At 37.7% G+C, this 18,765-nt stretch overlaps 1 protein-coding gene across 2 annotated transcripts in view; it reads left to right on the forward strand.

The window, feature by feature from the left end:
- Nucleotides 1–18,765, forward strand: part of ptprn2 (protein tyrosine phosphatase receptor type N2) — a 278,997-nt gene that overhangs the window by 93,885 nt on the left and 166,347 nt on the right. For both annotated transcript variants that reach the window (XM_079865630.1, XM_079865631.1), the window contains 7 exons: nt 5,345–5,462; nt 5,826–5,946; nt 6,944–7,340; nt 8,187–8,423; nt 8,804–8,844; nt 8,933–9,360; nt 17,352–17,438. In XM_079865630.1, coding sequence (XP_079721756.1) covers nt 5,345–5,462; nt 5,826–5,946; nt 6,944–7,340; nt 8,187–8,423; nt 8,804–8,844; nt 8,933–9,360; nt 17,352–17,438 — 1,429 coding nt within the window. The remainder of the gene's footprint in view (nt 1–5,344; nt 5,463–5,825; nt 5,947–6,943; nt 7,341–8,186; nt 8,424–8,803; nt 8,845–8,932; nt 9,361–17,351; nt 17,439–18,765) is intronic.

Raw genomic sequence — 18,765 nt, forward strand, 5'->3', positions numbered from 1 at the left:
GAGAGGCCTAGGTAGGACAGGATGCCTCCAGGGTGGTACCTGTGATACAGGGACCCAGGGCGGAGTAGGCAGTTCAGGGACCCAAGGTGGTGCTGGTTCAGGCGGCCATGGTGGAGATGGCCCTTCGGGCGGCCAGGGCGGAGACGGCTGTGCAGACAGCCAGGAATGGAGCACACAACGAAGGATGATTCCAGGAAATAGTCTTTTAATCAAAACCCACAAGGAACAGGAAGAGAAACTCAAAAACAACCATCCAACAAAGTCTTGTACTGTCTAGTTTTCTGTCGTCATCTAAGACTTAAATACACAGGTGACAGGGAGGAACTGATTGACAAAATAATTGACACACAGCTGAACCAAAAGAACTAATGAGGAGGGTTACCATGGGAACAAATGAATGGCGGGAAACTGAACAAAAGAAACAAAGAATAGAGTCCAAAAACAAACAGACATGTAACACAGGGATCTTTGGATCCTTAAAGGGATACTTCACCTCTGGAAAGATGAATGTGTATTTAAGTCATGCCCAGGCAAAAGGCAGTAACTTCCACATTATCAATATTTGGTTGCTGATCACCATTAACAAAACCATTATAGTAACACCTGTATAAAATCTAGTGATCATGGCATTTATTTTGTATGATTTACAATTACTTATAGCCATCTACTTCAGGGATGGGCAACTTCAGTCCTGGAGGGCCACTGTCCTGCAGAGTTTAGCTCCAACCCTAAACAAACACACCTGAACAATCTAATCAGCATCTTAGGATTATTAGAAAGCTACAGGTCAAGTCAAGTCATCTTCATTTATATAGCGCTTTTAACAATGTAGATTGTCTCAAAGCAGCTTTACAGAGATAAATGTATAATTTAACGTAAGATTGTTTTGGCTTTATAGCGGTTCTTTAATAAAGTTATTTTCCAGCTAAAGTTGGTTTTGATTGATTCGCTTCCGTCGCAACGATCATTTGTTATGAAATTAGGGCCGCCAAGACGACACCATTCTCTCTACACAGACTTTAAACGCGAACCTGTGAGAAACGCTGATGGCGTTCAGATGCGCAGATGCGTTCAGATGCGTTCATACAGGCAGGTGAGTTTTATCAGGGTTGGAGCTAAACCCTGCAGGACAGTGGCCCTCCAGGACTGAAGTTGCCCATCATCCTGATCTACTTATTGCTATCCTGTGCTTTGGTTGCATTCTGATGGCATTAATACATTAGACATGACAAAATATACCATAGCGGTAAAGAGTATCTTCAAGTGGTACCGAGTGGCATTAGACTTGCTAAGCGCGTGTTCAAAATGATCACGATAAAACAGATCCTCACGCACATTCAACCCGGTGGATTTAGCGGTGGATCTGAAAGACACATATACTTTCACATTCAGATAGCCCCTCATCACAGGTGCTTGCCGAGATTCGTGTTCGAAGGTGTCGCGCCCCTCATACGTTCACGAAAACTACAAACGCAGTGCTTTCCCCTTTGAGACTCAGTGGGGAGCGCGTTCTGGACTACCTAGATGACTAATGCATTTATAGCACAACCTTCTGTGTTCTGCGTCTTTTCAATATGCAGTGGTTTCAGCTGTCTGCCCTATTTTTGTGCTTGTGCACTTCGCTTGTCCTGCGGATTTATTCCAGAAGCTGTGATTGTTGGTATAACCCGCTTGTAACAGCTGGTCTGATGTTGTACCCAGCAAACACATTTACGTTGTGGCAACGTCTGTGGCACGTTGCATTTCTGCTATGGCAACGACGCTGTCTACGTGCTCGCAACATCAACGTAGAATTGTAAGACGTGACAGGGCTGTAGCAACGTTGCTACGCGACATTCAGCAACTGAGAGACGACGTTTTGACAATGAATTTTTTTATGCTAGATAGGTCTATAGATATCCCCCATTTAGGATGTTATGTTTTGTGGTTATTTTTTAATTAGTCATATGTTATATAATTATATACTTTTTAAATATTGTTTATCCTTATTATTATTTAATCAACACCTGCAAGTGTACACTTTGTAAAAATGACATAGAAGGTTATCTAATTCAACTTTATTAAAACTGCATATGGTAATCAAATTGCACTTCCAAAAGTCATACATTTGTGAAAAGAAAAACAAACAAACATATTATACAGGGAGTGGACTAACGTTAACTAGCATGAGCAAACATGCGGAAATCTGGCAAAGAAACGAATGAGACGACAAATCAAAGGAAAAAATAAACAGGTGTGCGAGCAGTTACAAACATTTTTTTTTTCTCTGTGCATTTCCACAAAAAAAAAAGTAAAAAACATTAACGTGCAACAAGTAGGCGTTGTTTAATGAGTGTTGAAATCAATTAACGTTACTCAACATTAAAGTCATTTTGGCTTCATACTTTTGGCATAAAGTTAAATAGGCCTATTTGTCATACCTGACCAGAAGATGTTCAAAAAAATGTCACATCAGATAAGTAAGTTGTAGGTTGTGTTTGAATAATTACATATCTTATTTAGCTGAAGTGAATTAAACACAATTTTCACGTTTCCTTGCTTGATGAAGAATGAGACGGCCCAACGATCAGTTGAAATTTAAAAGGCTGATTTTCGCTCTTCATGGCAGTGACGAGTAGCCTACATATGTTGTCCAGTGGTTGTCCAGACACCCTAGGCACAACCTTAAAGGGATAGTTCACTTTGAAATTCAATTTTGGTATGTTTTAGCTTACCTCAAGGGCATCCAAGATGTAGGTGTCTTTTTTTCCGCAGTAGTTTCAATTTTGATATTTTTAGGTCAAACCGTTCTTGTCTGTCAGTCATTTCATGCAGGTATGTGGTCACTGTCTCAAAGAGCATGCACAGAGTCGAAATTAAAACAATTCCCCATCGTCCAAATTAAACAATTCCCCATCGTAAGTACACATTGATGGCCTAAGACACGAAACGAGCGGTTTGTGTGAGAAAACGAACAGTATTTATATTGTTTTTACCTCTTGTAACACAGCCACGTCCAAGTGATCTGGTGCAGACTGGTGCATAGATATATACACTAGATGTCGCCTTGGCTACGCAGTTCTTAACGAATGCCGTAGCCAAGGCGACATCTAGTGTATATATCTACGCACCAGTCTGCGCACACGTCACACAGCAGGATGCGCGCGCGCCCTCAGATCCACTTGGACGTGGCTGTGTTACAAGAGGTAAAAACGATATAAATACTGTTCGTTTTCTCACACAAACCGCTCGTTTCGTGTGAACGGTCAACCTGAACGGTGGACGGTGGTTTGAACGGTGGTTTGATGGCAGCATTGTGACAACGCTGTAACAACCTTCACCACACAACGTAGTTATAGCAACCTTTTGGCCATGTTGTTAAAACATTGTTAGAAGGTTGGGTACGTTGTGCCAACGTTCTGTGTTTGCTGGGTATGCACCAGTACACTTGTTGCTTCATTATGTTGAATGCTCCAATATACCCTTGTCGCTTCATTATTATCACTCCCTGTGACATATTAGTCAAGTGTTGGCTCGACCTTGTTCAGGATGGTGCTGAGGCGCCGGCGCAGTTTTGGCACTCTGCCAGCTAGATGCATGAGTGTTTTCAACCAGGTCTGGTACCTGAACTGGGTGAGGCGGGGCTTTAGTTCTTTGTTGTATTCACCTGCTACGGCATGTGTAACATTTTTCGGTCAACTCTGCAATATATCCTCGATATTGCACGTTTGTCGATGGAGCGGGTTCAGACCATACAAAATGTTCTGACCGCGTTTGTGCAGGACAAAGCTCTGAGGACATCAGAAGTTACAGGGACTGATGGCAGCTGTACAAAGTACACAGGGTACACTGTAATTTCAATTTTACTGGACAGTGAAACAAAGGCAGAACACTGTACAATCTGATAAGGTAGCATTATTTCATAGAACACCGGCACAGTAACTTCATATTGATGCGCGGCTAAAAGGCAGAGTACCGTAACTCTATTTGAGTGTTCCAAAACAAAGCCAAAGAGCGGTAACTGGTGTTACGGTGTTCTGCCTTGGTTTCTCATGGGCTTTTGGAAGTTACTGTTAAGACAACCCATTATTTTCTTGAAAAAACAATGGAATTGACTCAAGATACTTATCCACATGATAAAGGAGGCCTTGAATGTGCCAAAAAATATCAATAAGCTAACTCATTTTCGACCAAAAACGAAGTTACGGTCTTTTGCCGTTGCATGGCAGAATAGATAACAAAGTACTCTCTTTATGCTTTAGTTATTCATCGTTTGCGATTTAGTTTTATGGAATGAATGGATTTACAACGTGACTTAGACACTCTGGGGTGCGTTTCCCATACAACGACGTAACTTGCTGCTTAACTACCATAGTATGATGCATCGTTGAAGAAATCAACTTGCTAGTCACAACTGTTTCCCGAAACCATATTGTCACAAATTGGTCGTTCAACCGCGTTGGTTAATGATGTCAAGCAGGTGGTGGAGTATAACTTAGTTAGCAAACATTTTCTTTTGGAATTTAGATGAGAAATTTTTTTTTTTTAAAGTATGTTTCAGTGTTATATTATTAAACATGTACGGCTCTGTTTTTTGCTTTTTTTAGAGTTATATGTAAATAAATGATTTACATTGTTCAGTCCCCCCTTCTCAACCCCAAACATCAGGTATCCAAGAAAACAGATTAACATGACTGAGTGTCGAAGGCTGGTAGAAGGCTAAAGAGGTCATATCTACAGGGGCTTAAGGAGATACTCTTCAGATCTTTATTCGTTCATCTGCATCTGTGGCTGGTTAATGGCATTCCTCCCATCTATCCATTCAATCACAGCATACCTGTGTCCCTTAGTGTGGTGAACAATCTCAAGTATGTCTGATTGGGTGACATTTGCATGAAAGCTGAATGAACACGTCTTTAGAATGCACAAGATGGGATTTGATGCGTTAGTTCGGTGTTTTTCTATTTATCTTTCTCCTCCCTGAAATTCAGAAGTGTTACTATTTTTATTGAGTTGAAGACAGTGGGTAGATTTGATGTTGATCAGAAGTTTAACATTTCAAAGAATGTGGGATTTTTAAAAAATGAAAAATTCAGGTGAATGAGTGAAGTGCTCTCATGAGGTACCTACACAAATTCTTCAGATTACTGTCTTTAGTCTGCAAGAAAAGATATGGACTAATTAACGTGAATACTTTGAATATCAGCAGCAAGTTATTTAACGTTCTGCTGGTGGGCAAAATGAGCAGCAGTGTGCTTTAACCATGATGTCTCTTGTTGGGTATTTGTAATGTCTTTTTTAATGTCAGCAATTCAATGTATAAGTATATACTACTTTATGGTTCTCTCTGTCCCTTTTATTATAGGATATACTTGGCTGGATGACACAACTCAGGATGTAATTTCAAAAGAGCTCTCACAACTACCCAAGGTTCCTCTTGGAGGATTTACAAACACCTTTTCTCGTTTCAATGGCAATTCCAGGTGAGCTCCTAAATCCTCTGTTGTGTTACGTGTCTGTGACTGTAATGTGTTTATGGAAACTTTTTTGTAGTTGTTGTTGTGTTCTTATATTAATTCATGTTTGTTCATAATTCATTAACTAATGTAGATTTATGCAACTTAAAATGTTAAAATTTAATAGTATATTTACAAATAAACAATCAAAATGAATAAATAGTGCAAAAGTATTGTTAATTAATAGCTAATGCATTATTTAATGTTGACAAATTGAACCTTATTGTAAAGTGATAATCCGATATGGACAGGTTTGTATTCTAGGCACTTTTTTTTCTACTGAAATCTGTTTATTTTGAACTGTATTTTAAACATTCCCAATGGGAACAGGAAGCTAAAGGCTCAGAAAGAAGAAGTGAGCAGGGCACTGCAAAGATACCTTAAAGGTTTCCAGCCTTCTGATGTTGCCTCCTTCAAACAGAGTCCTCAAGGGCAGCAAGTGCTTTGGAAGGTAAATCTCTAACAATAATATATATATATATATATATATATATATATATATATATATATATATATATATATATATATATATATATATATATATATATGAAGAGTTCAGATGCAAAAGCCTCTAAGTGCCATCTGGAATTTTCTTCTAGAATGATTCTTTTTATCAAGCTTGTATATTTAAGTTCAGTAATTTCCCTTAAATGGCAATGAAAATGACCTATTAATTGTCATTTAAGTGAAATATATATATATGAATAAGGCTGTATACTTGCATATCACCTATAATACAGTATAATACAATAATACAGATGCAAATTGACTATATGGAAGTAGTCCTTAAAAGTAAACTGATTTCTGAAAGGGCTTAACTTCAGCTTAGGACTGTAAACAATTGGACATAAACTACCATGTATACATGGATAGGTTGTTTTTTGTAGTTTATAAATGCACAATTATTTTAATGCACTTCTATGTAACAAAGTGATCTGCACTTCTTTAGACAACTGGCAGACAATCACATAGCTACTGGGGACATTTAATGTGAGGTAGAACCTGCTTGGTACCCATACACCATCACCAAACAGTTGTTCTTGATGTTGTGTGAGTTGAAAAGTTCACTGCACTATTGAACATTAGTATCCTGCAGTGCTTTTGGAGCCAGCGTGTGTATATGGTGGTTTATTCATCGAAGCCCACCCTGCTGTTCTAAAGTCAGTTTGGCCTTCCATTCTGCAGGGGTGGGAAGAATATAATTGTTTTATATAATCTCTCAAATAGAGCAGAACAATATGCAGAGCAAAAAGAGGGAGGCTGACACTCATGGATTGTATTTCCATGCACTTTAAACATTATTATCTTTGATCAGCCTTTGATAATGATTTATTTTACAACATTTCCTTAACAAATTGGTACCATATGCATATTATCATTTTGGAAAGAGGACAAAATGTTTTGTAAAATTCACAATATGATGTTTTTTTTTTATTATTATTAACAAGGGAAATGGACCCCATAATCATAAGGGTTTCATGCAGCTCAAAGAGAAGCCTCCTTCACCCCACAGCTCCTTCCTACAAGGCCGACCTGATCTCCAGGCCATTGTGGAACAGCCTCCCCAAGGTCAATCATTCTTCACTGGGTTTGAACAGGATCGTACTGGAGTCCCTCTTGCTGAGCTTCAGCAGTATCAAGCTGGGCTCATGAGAGCACAAGATCCCGGTAAAGGTCAAACACAGGGAAAGCTGCGTTACTTCAGCCTTCAGCGCACTCCTGCTACCAAAATAGAAAAACTGCCAGGAGCTTCCAAGCAACCTCCAAAGCCCCAAATCGGAAAATTGTTTTTCAAATCCTCAGCAAGCAGCCCTGCTTACAAGGAGGCCCTTAGTTCAGTAGATGGTGAGCTTCTTCTATATCTATATATATATTTTTTTATATATATATATATATATATATTTATATATTTCTTTATTTTTTAAAGAAGCCAGGAAAAAAAATGAACAAGGAATTAAATTCTCAAATTATGTTTAATTGAACTCATTTTATAATAAGGAGAAACAGGGTTGTATTATAGTATGTTGGCTAGGATGAGTTTTTGCATTATAATTATCCATATTCAGGATCAGGTCTGAAGTGACTGAAGAAACATTTATATCATTATGATAATTTCTTTCCCGAAACTTAAAAAGCACAATTATTTAATTATACATTTACCTTAATCTTAAAGAGACTCTGATAGTGTCACGGATTGCTCTGAGGCTTAAGTAAGATCCAAGCGCAACTTTATTGGAAAATCCAGAATCGTAGTCATGCCAGGCAAAGGGTCAAGACACTTGCAAACAATCCACAAAAAAAATACAAGAGTCAAGGGAGAGTGCTTAGACATGCAGTGTAACAATTACAAATTCTCAATGAGAAATGACAGAGAGAACATGGTATAAGTAGGGTGAGACAAACAATATAATGACAAACAGGTGAATGCATTAATTCATGAGTCCGGGCAAAGGATGATGGGGACTGAAGTTCATGGCTGAGTGGCAAAGGTCAGAGAAGGAGTGCCCTCTAGTGGTCAACCTGGGCACACCAGCTGGTGACTGTGACAGAAAGAAGTAGAGATGAGAAACACAGTCTGACTCTAAATATGTTTTATGTCAGATGCTATATAAGTTAGAGCAGGATGATTTTTGTACACGTGCAAAAATCTTTATTAGATAGTTTTTCTATCTTTACTTTATTTTCTATTAGAGAAGTTCATTGATGGAGTGGTTAACCAGCTCGGCCGTCAGAGCGTCAATGTGGATACTTTAACCCCAAAAGACCTGGACCAGCTCTCTAAGGCCATTACCCAGGCCCTGCAGGTGGTTGATGGTGTAGAAGGAGTCAAAGGTAGAGAAGCCACACAGGATGAAGTGGAGGTGAAGAGGGAACCCAGTCAAGAGTCACATCAGGTGGAGAAACTAGAAGATGGCACCCCACATAAAGGTAGTAATCCCTTAACAAAGATAAATATTTGATTAGGTCCTTGTTACACATGCTTTAAAACCCAGGTATTATTACCTGGAATGTATATTTGTATTTTGGTTTATATGTGAGTACTGTTTATCACATGTTGTTTGTTGTTAAGTTTTTTATCTGTTTGATAGTATTGTCTGTATTGTCTATATTGTTTTTTATCTTCCTTGCCCAGGGACCACAGATGTAAATTAGCTGTATAGCTAACTCTGGTACAGGGCCTGAACTGTGCATGGTCCCTGTCAAATAAACTAATAAAAAAAATAACCCCAGCTACAGCCCTTAAGTTTTGACAATTTTGATCAATCAAGAGCCATGATCTTTACCATAATTTAAAATTCTGTTCACAGAAATTCAAACAGAAAAAACTGGCCTTAAATCTGATGACAAGGTAATGTGTTTATGCATAGATCCATTTGACTATGATACATCTCAGTGATGAAGTCAGTAGAATTCCCTGAGTAATTTTCTGTTTGCAGGACAAAGGTTTTATCAGCCAGCTGCTTGAGTTTCTGGATCATAACTCTGGTCATGGATCTGCTCGTCCTCCCCAAGCAGAAGAGCCTTTTCTGGGGTACATCAACCAGCCAAACGCTGGAAGCCCGTTGAGAGCTAGTTTGGAGAACGTCCAGAGCCGGACAACGCAAACAGACCTGGACCTGATGAGAAAGAAAATGGAACCTGACACTTTGGATATAGAGCCAATGGTGGACGCTGAGGTAGAACAGTGGATGCACGATTCTGTAGACTCTCCAGAAGTAAAAGCTGAGGTTCAACCAGGAAAAGTGCCACAAAAAAATTCTCTGGAGAAAGAGGAGGTGGAAAAGAAAGGTGTGAGAGTGGAGGTGGATATTACAGCATATTCAAGTCCACATGACGGAGACTTTGGCTACATTATTACTGAAGAGTAAGTAAGAATAGAAACACTTTCATAGACTTTCTTGAGTAACAAGATGTTTGCACTCATGTAGGACACATGGATCTACAGTATGCTTTTGAAAAAAGTCTCTTCTGCTCACCAAGACTGCATTTATTTGATCAAAAATACAGTAAAAACATTAATATTGTGAAATATAATTACAGTTTAATATAACGGTTTTCTATTTCAATATATTTTAAAAATGTAATTTATCCCTGTGATGCAAAGCTGAATTTCCAGCAGCCATTACTCCAGTCTTGAGTTTCTCATGATTTGATGCTCAAAAAACATTTCAAATTATCAATGTTGAAAATAGTTGAGCTGCGTGATACTTTGATAAAAACCATGATATATATATATATAAAAAAATTTTTTTTTTTTTTTTTTCACGATTCTTTGATGAATAGAAAGCATTTAATTGAAATTAGGGCTGGGTAAAAAATATTGATTTCTCGATTTTATTTGATTTTTATGAACCGATATAGATTCTTAAACCCCAAGAATCGATCTTTTAGTCTATTCTGTTTTCAGTTGATGAATGAACAGAACTTTGTATCACCCTCCCATCCAATTAATTGGAATAAGCTTTGTCCTTTGTTACTTCTGATATGAAACAAAGTCTCTCTAAATTCTGTGCATTTTATTGCGTAATTCAAACAATTATACCTTTGGCGCTCTTTAATGTGGCATGACAGATTTCTGTAGCACCTCAGTTCAAGTGGCATGTGAACTGATCATCTCTTCTGCTTTACTACTAGTTGTAGCATGAAATAAACACAAATGAACTTCAGAAAGTATGTTGAAAGTAACTTACCGAAATCCGTATCATGTCTCATGTAATCGCTCAATCAGTGTTTCAACCATAAACTCATTAGTCAGCTGGAAAAATTAACTCTAGTGAGAAGCATTATGCTAAATTATCATTATATATTTTATTGTTCATGAATATTTAATGTATGTTTGAATAAATCTGTCAAATTTTTATGAGAGCCCCCATTTAAATGTTTATATTTCCAAAAAATGAAGTGTAGAAGGATAATTATGTAATAATAAAGTTAGTATTACAATCTCCGTTCACACGAATTCGCGAAAAACGACTAAAAACGCTGTATCATGCATGCCAGGCCAGTAGTTGGTGATGTCACTTTGTAAAGAAACGCTCCTATAGGCTGAACACGTAACACGCATGTGCATGACGTCACCATTTTCACAAATTCACATTTTTGTAGTTTACTTTAGACAGAGACCATAATAGTATTGTTTTCAAAAACGTGCACTTTGAAACCCGTTTTCAAAAGTTTGTGTTTTCTGGCCCCCAAAACGCGATTGTCGTGTAAACGGATGGCCAAAACGCATAAAAAGATTTCCATTTTTAGTTAAAAACAGTGTTGTGTAAATGGCCCCTAAGTGATCATATGCAAATCAGTTCATTTTAACCTTTAATATTATAGTAATGTTGTAACATTCACAATTTTGGTCACATACTAAATGAAGGGGATCCATTCATCCAAGAGCAGAGTTAAGAGTATTTAAGTTTTTGTGAGATAACCCAAATATCATATATATACACACAACAACAATATTGTCAGCAAATCGTTACATCCAAAGAAAAGGAAAATCATAACTTCATTATGTTAGAACATTTCAATTCAACACATGTTTGAATCCAGGCAGAAATAAAGTCAATTCTCACCACACCACAAGTAGTTCAGGTAAGAGGCGAGTGTTTCCAATATCCCAAAAGTTCAATAGAAATCCAGAAGTAGAAGTCCAACATAAAGTGTTTCAAACCATAACCAAGCACCAGTCCAGGTAATCAACAAAGGTGTAGAATAAGAGCACAACATAGTCCAGATGAAGAGTTGTTGAATGAAGTGCCATAAATGACTGTTGTGTCATTCTAAAATCCTTCCAGACCTTCCACTAGTTGTCTGTGAAGTGGAGCAGGACAACATCCCACTAGTCCTTGTTTCCGATTCTCCTCCACAGACACCTGTTTTGGGTGCGGGAATGGGCGTTTTTTCTGCTTGATAAATATAAGCAGCAAGGCACAATGGTTCATATGCTTGCCATCTCCTAATCAGGACTCGAAATAGATAAATATTAAAGGTCCCATATTGTCAAAAATCAAATTTCCTGGATTTTTTCATGATAACAGAGGTCTAGGGGCTATGTAACCACCATATAAGTTTCAAAACAGTCAATCCACAGACAAATGCACACAGCCTGCATAAAGTAGCTGTGCCTTTTCACGAGCCGTTGTGACCTCCGTAAAAATGTGATGTCAGAACTACTCAGTCACCGCCTTCAGTCTCCACCCCGAGCACTGCCCACCGTCCCTCCATCCTTTTGCCCAACCCCCAGAGAACATCGTTGCTGATCGAGCAACAACAACACGGAAACATGTCGAGAAAATGTTGTTCAGGTCAATGGATGTACAGTAGAGATCTGCACTCCCGTGGGGCCTAACGCAACAGAGGGCGTAAGGTACTCGTGTGTGTGCGGGTTGTGGGAGAATAAAACGAAATAGAAATATCTAAAAATAAAACATCTAAGAACAAATAAATTGTTATTCATATGTTGCACAAAAGCAACAAGAATAACTAAAACTAAATACAAACGATTTACATGCCAGAACGAGTTTCTATTTATAACATGTTTGCAGCGTTGAGCAATGTAGCCAATCAGACATATCTGTTGATTTCTTGAATGCAATGGCCAATGAGATTTAAGATAGAATCCACTCACCTCTCGAAACTGAGTTTTTGTTCAGTGCTGAATTCTGCATGCTGGCAAATCCTCTGATTATAACATACGAAGTGTTGACATTATGAAAGATTTATTGTGCAGTCAGCTTCACTGATTATAACGGAGCTTTGTGAGATTGCGATTAACTGAGATGTAAGCTTTTTAGGAATTATTAAGGGAGCGCACTATTTCTGTCATGCCAAACCATGCACGTAGTAGCTGTGGTTGGTCTGGTCGTGCGTCACTCAGAAAACAACATGCCATTCAGAAGAGAGGCTCATGAATATTAAGTAGACAGGCCAAAATCGACCTGTTCTTGGCAGAGCTCCTGAGAAAGGAGCTGTAAAAACATATCGAGATGGTTTTTGGTACTTATACTGCAAATATGTATTCTTAAGGACATCAAAAACTAAAATAAAACTTCATAAAGGTGTACAATATGGGACCTTTAAGTCTGCTGTTTAAAACAAAGAAAAGAAGCAGTGTTGGAGAATGGTTAGTATGAGCAAACAGCGGGAAACTCTGTATATTTGTGCAGTGTGTGCATGTCAAAAAACCTTTTTGAAGATTGTGATGCATAAAAACGCTCATCAACCCAGTCACTTTATGAAGTGTCTATGTAAACTCTAAGTTCGGATTCATCAATTGGAATGAATTAATTCGATTGAAAACAAAACATGTCAATATAAACGTAGCTATTGCAAATGTCTTTAATGTCACTTTTCGTCAATTTAATGCAGTCTTGTTGAAGAAAAGTTTCTTGAAAAATCTTACTGGCCAAAAACTTCTGAATGGTAGTGTAAATGTACTGAATATTTTTATATAATCATTCAAACATGTAAATAAAAATGGACTATACTGCAGGTCTACAGTTTAGTGGGACATTTTTTGTTTTTTGCCTTAGTCATATTTAAAATTTTACTTCACAAAATCAATCCTCACTGATGTAGCATTTAATTTTTTAATGATTTTGCAGTGTATCATATTCCGGTATTTCATCAGAGCCTATGTATTCACAAATGTCTGTGCTAAGCCCTAAAACGTCCCACCCCTGAAACACCCTAAAACAACTTCTTTGTCACATTTATTCCTTCTGTATGCTTAAATATTTTACATTTGTTATAGAAAATATTGCATAAAAACAGATTGTTATATAAAATAATTTAAATTGCGATCTGTGGCAGTTGTAACTACAGTTTCTACATGTGTTTAGGTTACATTTTCATAACAGATACTATTATTGTATGTTTTATAGAAACTTTAAAGGGGTGGTTCAGAATTTTGGACATCAGACCTCATTTTCAAGTGAGCCTGGTTGTTATTCATCAGTGGAGACAGTTTTCAAAAAAATTCATCCAGTCCTTGCTTTTGGATAGTTCGCCGGTGCTAGGCTAGCGCGAGTCAACGGTTCACATTAGCCTGCCATTAAAAACAGTTTTACCCACTCCACAGTACACCAAAAGCAAATAAATGATAACGCCAGACTACCGATGTAAATGTCTGTTGAGAGAATAATGTTAGAATTCAAACTACACTTGCATCTCAATGTTTGCATTACATTTACAGGAAGTGAAGAACTAGTTTCTCAGCAGCGGCGGAATTTTACTTTGCTCCGGTTAGTAGTACTGCGCCAGAAAGTGTAAACAGAACAGAAGCGCACTACAGTCGGGACGTCTAGCTAGCTGTCAACATGGTGATTAGGTGTGCATTTCGCAATTGTACAAATAAACGAAATAATACGGCATCTCCAGCTGCTGTTGTCTCTACAGACATTCTTTCTCTTTCTGCCCTTTTAGCATCCATCTCGATTAGTTCTTCGTCTGTGTATTCCGGCTCATACATGTACGGTTCGTTGAATAACACGCATTCCTCGTCTTCAAAGTCCGAAACATTGCCATGGCTTTCAAATGTGGCCATAGTCCTATGTCTTGTTGTGACTTGCGTGATTGTCATATGGACCGGCTCTCTCGGTTGCCTAGGTAACTTAATATCACTCCGCCGCTGCTGTAGACTGTGCTAATAAATAGCAGCTACAGGGAACAAAGTCTAACTATTGCAATGTGATGCAAGTGTAGTTTGAATTCTAACATTATTCTCTCAACAGACATTTACATCGGTAGTCTGGCGTTATCATTTATTTGCTTTTGGTGTACTGTGGAGTGGGTAAAACTGTTTTTAATGGCAGGCTAATGTGAACCGTTGACTCGCGCTAGCCTAGCACCGGCGAACTATCCAAAAGTAAGGACTGGATGAATTTTTTTGAAAACTGTCTCCACTGATGAATAACAACCAGGCTCACTTGAAAATGAGGTCCGATGTCCAAAATTCTGAACCACCCCTTTAAGTACATTGATTAAACCATGTTAATTAGGAGTCATCTGTGGTACATGGTTATGCTGTTGCTTAAAATCAGTTACAGGTAAACTGTAATTTCTTTGCAGAATGGAGCCTTTCACTCATTGTCACATTTCACTCTTATGTTTCCATGCTCAGTTTATGTTACTGCATTCCATACTGCAATTTGTTTGGTTTCCCTCAGCCGTCCTCTTCATGTATATTGGTGTCAGTGTGTAAATTGTTGTGTGTGTGTTGTGCTATAGTACATCCCTCAAAGCGAAAGATGATGGTATCCACAGCCACTGCATCTCCAATAACTTGATTTATCTCACTGACACTCCAGGTTTTTGGCTCAATTACTACAGTCCCATTTAACTTGGAGTACCTGAAATGCATAATCTCAAGAAGTAGATTTAAAAGTGTGTAAGTGTGTATTAGAAGGGAGTTGTAGGTGTAAAAAGGCATCAGGAATACAGCTGAACTCTAGCATGTTCTAATTCTCACTTTTTTTTCCCATTTGGATGCTTATCATTCTTTAGGCTTGTGTGTAAGTCGCTTCGTGCGTGTTTGCACGTTTTCTGATGTGTGAGCGAGTGTGTGTGTTTTTAACTCGGGCTGGCATGGCCATATCATAAAGACATCACACTTCAGAGGGATTCCATTTACACCTTATTGTTTGCCGTATTGCTGGAAAATACAGGTGATTTATCAAAGCATGCAAGCCAGCTGTGTCCTATTCCCTATGTGTTTTATGCACTCTCTGCTCTCTGTATTCCTCCTATGTGCTGTGTTCAATATTTCAATATTGAATCGTATATGGCATCCATCCATCCAGCACCACCCATATCTGTATAGTTAATGTTTAAATTATCTCATGTATTGCCTGAAGACCGCACATTTTAATATAACTATTTTATATTAAACTGGTGCAGTGTGTGATTTCTAGCGACATCTAGTGGTGAGGTTACGAATTGCAACCATCAAAAGTTACGGTGGCTGACAGGAGATGTCATCGTCTGAGACAGCAGAAAGTAGCCAGTTAAGCAATGAGGTTTCTTTACAAAGATAAATTAAGAAATAATGTTTACTTTATTATTCAGTAAAACAATATGTTATTGCGAATGTTATTGTTACTTGTTCGTCATTGTGTCAGTGTTTCATTCGCTGACTTTAGCTAGCTTCTTTGCATGAAGAAAAACATAGTGCCGAAATGCGTTTGTCCGTTTAGTGCCACTGTAGAAACATGATGGCGTAAAATGGCGCATTTCAATGTAAGGGGACCCATGGTGTATGTAGACAGAAATGGCTCATTCTAAGGTAATAAAAAACATTATTAAGTAATAACTTAACATTATTAAGTTCATTAAGTAAGGTCTTTGTACACCACTGAAAACATAGTTATGTATATTATATTGCATTTATTTCTACAGATCCTCCTAAATATTACACAATGCACCTTTAAGTGTTTTTTGTTTTAAATGTGAATTGTTCAACTTTGCAGATTTTGTCATGTTATTCCTAGAAAATGTTTATTAATTTCTGCAATCCCAAGGTTGAGAACCTATGTTGTAGCCCTTAATATTAGTGTAACTATGCTATGGACATGAATCATACATCAAATGAAGCAGCTTGTTTAAGTAGAAATCTCATATTACTGTTTTAAAAGATTGGACTTTTGATTTCACCTGACCAACAGTAAAACAGGTTAAAAACATCTTATAGACTTACAGTAAAGGAGAGACCTGAGTCAATCTAGAATAACAGAGACTTAAAGTGTAACTCTCGCCAAAATGCAACCTAGGATCTTTTTGTGAATCTACCCAAGGCAAACTTTCGTTTAAAAGCAAAATTAGAATGGAAACGCCACTTTTAAGATTGACCGTATTTTCGTTTGAATCGGTCAAATTGCCTTTTGAATGGGAGTGCTTGGGGCACGACTATGATAGCATCAAAATCGCTATTTTTAAAACGCTAAGAAGGCTCGACACAACATGAAACTTTGCTCGAAGTATCACCAGGGGCTCTACACATGAGCTTGAGCATTGAGAACATTGTTTGTGTACACAGTTTACTAAAAAGAAAGGTTTTGAACAACTCACTGTAGGTTGTTTCCGTCCGCCGGCATTTTGACTGTCAAAAATAGTTGATCTCCGAATGCAACGTAACGGGGAGGAGAGCAAAGATGGAAAGCTCCTAAAGCTTAGTTCCATATAAATTCACGGATAATTTGTTGTTTTGTCGTTAGTGAAAATCAATATTGACCTTGTATTTGAAAAAGGATCCTCATATAAGAAACAATACTAAAATTCAGAGTCAGTTCATTCGCATTCGGAGATCGACTATTTTTGACTGTCAAAATGCCAGCGGACACAGCTACTGTGAGTTGTTCAAAATTTTTCTTTTTAGTAAACTCTGTGTAAGCAAACAATGTTCTCAATGCTCAAGCTCATGTGTAGAGCCCCTGGTGATACTTCGAGCAAAGTTTCATGTTGTGTCGAGCCTTCTTAGTGTTTTAAAAATAGCGATTTTGATGCTATCATAGTAGTGCCCCAAGCACTCCCATTCAAAAGGCAATTTGACCGAAAACGAAAATACGGTCAATCTTAAAAGTGGCGTTTCCATTCTAATTATGCTTTTAAATGAAAGTTTGCCTCGGGTAGATTCACAAAAAGACCCTAGGTTGCATTTTGGCAAGAGTTTTTTTTGAGTTTCTACCAGTAAGCAACCACCTAGCTACTGCATGGCGGCATTGTAAAAACTACTCCAAACATTTTTGTAAATGTCCTGGCAACCACCCACAAAACCATATCACCACATTTTCTTGTGAGAATGTACAAATCTAGATAATTATTCTTTCTTTATTTCTCTCCTCCTTTTTGTCTTTTTTGTCATAGTTCCCTGTCCACTGATCAGGGGCTGAACCTCATGGAGCTCTTAGCTGAAAGAGTCAGCCTTCATGTAACAGATTTTCTACAACTCTCGTAAGTACACACACACAAACATGCTTGTTGAAGACAGTCTCATGCTGGTCGACACACTAATGGCACTAATGGAACACTCAACCTGTGGTTTTGTTTTGTTTTTCCATTTCACAGTATAGTTTGGGCTAAGTACTTATTTTCAAGTGACAGCTCAATGATTATGAGTGTGTTCTGAATTCTGTGCATATAAGTTCAAGCTTTAAATAAATGGTTCAGAGAGAGAATAAGAGAGAATGCGTCTCTGTATGTGTAGGTGTGTGTTATTCTGACCTGCCTGCAGTGATAAACTTCAGTTCAATTACAGCATATTTCTGATGATAGCCAATATTCTCCGAGTGCACAGATTAAAGACAGCTTTCTGCTTAATTGTTTGGAATGCAACAAATGCTTTCTGCCACATCTGCATTTTAGTGAGGGACTTATTGTGGTTACATACACTCACACACTTAATAAATTGGAGCTTTATATACGAGGATAAAGGAAATACAAATATTAATGCCATTACTAATTTCTTGCACTCTCACTTTCTCTCTCTCTCTCTCTCTCGCTCTCTCTCTCTCTCACTCACACACACACACACACACACACACACACACACACACACACACACACACACACACACACACACACACACACACAGAGAGAGATTGTTTTATGTACAGTTAATTGGAATATTATAACCCAAGTCCACATTCTAACCCTAACTGAAAACATAATTAACTTTTATATCTATATTGTTTTTTATCAATACGAATGTATCAGATGTCCTCAAATGGAATTTTTCAGGTTTAGCTTTCTTCTTTCTTCTACAAAGTATGTACACACACAAAAGTACTGTAGTTTTGTGGACTATAATTATCCTATGGTTAAAACGTTTTTTTTTTTTTCAAAGGATGCAATAAATTGATCAAACGTGACAGTAAATACATTCATAATGTTACAAAATATTATTATTTTAAAATAATACAATATTTAAAAAATATATTTTTTAAAAACTTACCAACCGCAAACTTTTCAATGGCAGTGTTTATCAGTTTGTTTATGAAAGAGGGATTTTTTTCATTAGCCGAGGAACTCATTGATTTCCTTGGTTTCCCTATTAGTAAGTGCGAGAATAAATACTAAATAAGATTTTGCTAAAGAAATGCCTTTCAGGCCTCACTAAAATAGAGGGGAAAAAATAGTAAAATATTTGTGTGTGGTTGACCGCTGTCCAGGTGAGCTGTGTCTTTGTGTTTGAGTAATGTTCTCTCTTGAATAGTGGCTCATATCTATGTACACAGGTACCTGCTAATGTATCTATTGTCAGCTCATGCTTTTCATCTTT

The sequence above is a fragment of the Squalius cephalus genome (genome assembly GCF_949319135.1).
Source record: "Squalius cephalus genome assembly, chromosome: 3".
Classification (NCBI taxonomy): domain Eukaryota; kingdom Metazoa; phylum Chordata; class Actinopteri; order Cypriniformes; family Leuciscidae; genus Squalius; species Squalius cephalus.